Here is a 1,537-nt window from a genome sequence, read left to right as displayed (position 1 = left end):
TTCTTTCTATTTTTGGTAGAGACGGGGTCTCGCTCTTGCTCAGGCTGGTTTCGAACTCCTGAGCTCAAATAATCTGCCCGCCTCGGCCTTCCAGAGAGCTAGGATTACAGGCGTGAGCCACCATGCCCGGCCTCTCATATTTCTTTTAAGTATGCATTTGTAAACAATATAGAATAGCTTTACCTATTGTAGTCTCCACTTAATCTGCAAATAATGCTTATTTTATTGTTTTGCTATATGTGGACCTGGCAGTTGATAAGTTTAAATTTAGTCCTGTCGGATGTACTTAACAGGATATTTTTTTTTCTTTAGTTACGACCACCTCAACCTCCAGTGTACCTCTTTGTATTTGACGTGTCTCACAATGCAGTTGAAACTGGATACTTGAATTCAGTTTGCCAGAGTTTGTTAGACAATCTGGATTTGTAAGTGTCTCAATTCAACTTAAATCTGAAACTAACAGTGTTTGCAAAATGAATAAGTAGTTTTCAAAATACAAAAAAAAAGCTATGTTCTAAAAGACCACTTAGATCAGTTGTTACCTTAGGCTTCATTTTCTCTTAGAAACGTTCATTTTAAACCTGTAGTAAACAGGAAGAATAATGTAATGAACCTCTAGGCACCTATCCCCCAACTTCACCATCTTCAGCATTCTTCTGTTCTTGCTTCATCTGAACCTTCCCCTTCACACACACACTTTTTTCTCCCCTTAAGAATTTTAAAGCAGTTCTCAGCCAGCATATTGTTTTGCCTATAAATAATTCAGGACTACTTTTTTTTTTTGAGACAGTCTTGCTCTCTCACCTGGGCTTGAGTGCAGTGGTGTCATCATAGCTCACTTCAACCTCAAACTCCTGGGCTTAAGCAATCCTCCTGCCTCAGACTCTTGAGTAGCTGGGACTGCAGGTGCACCACACTTGGCTAACTTTTTCTACTTTTAGTAGAGACAGGATTTTGCTGCTGCTCAAGCTGGTCTCAAACTCCTGAGCTCAAACAATCCTTCCGCCTCAGCCTCCCAGAGTGCTAGGATTACAGGTGTGAGCCTGTCATCAGGTTGTGATCGGCCACAGGACTGACTTTTAACCCTAGCTATGATACTAGTATCACTCTAAGGAAAATTAGCAATAATTCCATAATACGATGTAATACCCAGTTCATTTTTTGTTCCTAGTTATCTCAAAAATGTCTTTTTACTGTAGGTTTGTTGGAGTAATAATCCAAACAGTGTACACAAATTGCATTTGGTTTTCACGTCTCTTAAGTCTCTTAAAATAACTATATTTCAAATGGTTCTTAGATACTTAGCGTAATCCATAAAAGCTAGAGTGACCTTTCAGTGTAACGAAGTATAGAAGTATAGTGCTCGTGTGTGGTATGGAGGAATGTGGAAGACCAAATCTTATCACAAATGGAGTAATTCCCTCACCTTGGTGAAAAGGGCACCCTTGTTCCTCCCAGCATTTGTATTTTTAATGTTGTAGATTGTGTATGGGGACTGCATATCGATGAGATAGTCCACTGACTCATCCAAGCATGA

The 1,537-nt window shown here is 39.6% G+C and overlaps 1 protein-coding gene across 1 annotated transcript in view; it reads left to right on the top strand.

Annotated features, from left to right (window-relative positions):
- Positions 1 to 1,537, top strand: part of SEC24A (SEC24 family member A) — a 92,193-nt gene that overhangs the window by 57,296 nt on the left and 33,360 nt on the right. The window contains exon 11 of the mRNA XM_012651306.1: positions 313 to 403. Coding sequence (XP_012506760.1) covers positions 313 to 403 — 91 coding nt within the window. The remainder of the gene's footprint in view (positions 1 to 312; positions 404 to 1,537) is intronic.

The sequence above is a fragment of the Propithecus coquereli genome, unplaced genomic scaffold (genome assembly GCF_000956105.1).
Source record: "Propithecus coquereli isolate 6110/MARCELLA unplaced genomic scaffold, Pcoq_1.0 Scaffold353, whole genome shotgun sequence".
NCBI classification, from domain to species: Eukaryota; Metazoa; Chordata; class Mammalia; order Primates; family Indriidae; genus Propithecus; species Propithecus coquereli.
The sequence above is the reverse complement of the archived record's forward strand: the minus strand, read 5'-3'. Positions and strand labels throughout refer to the sequence as shown.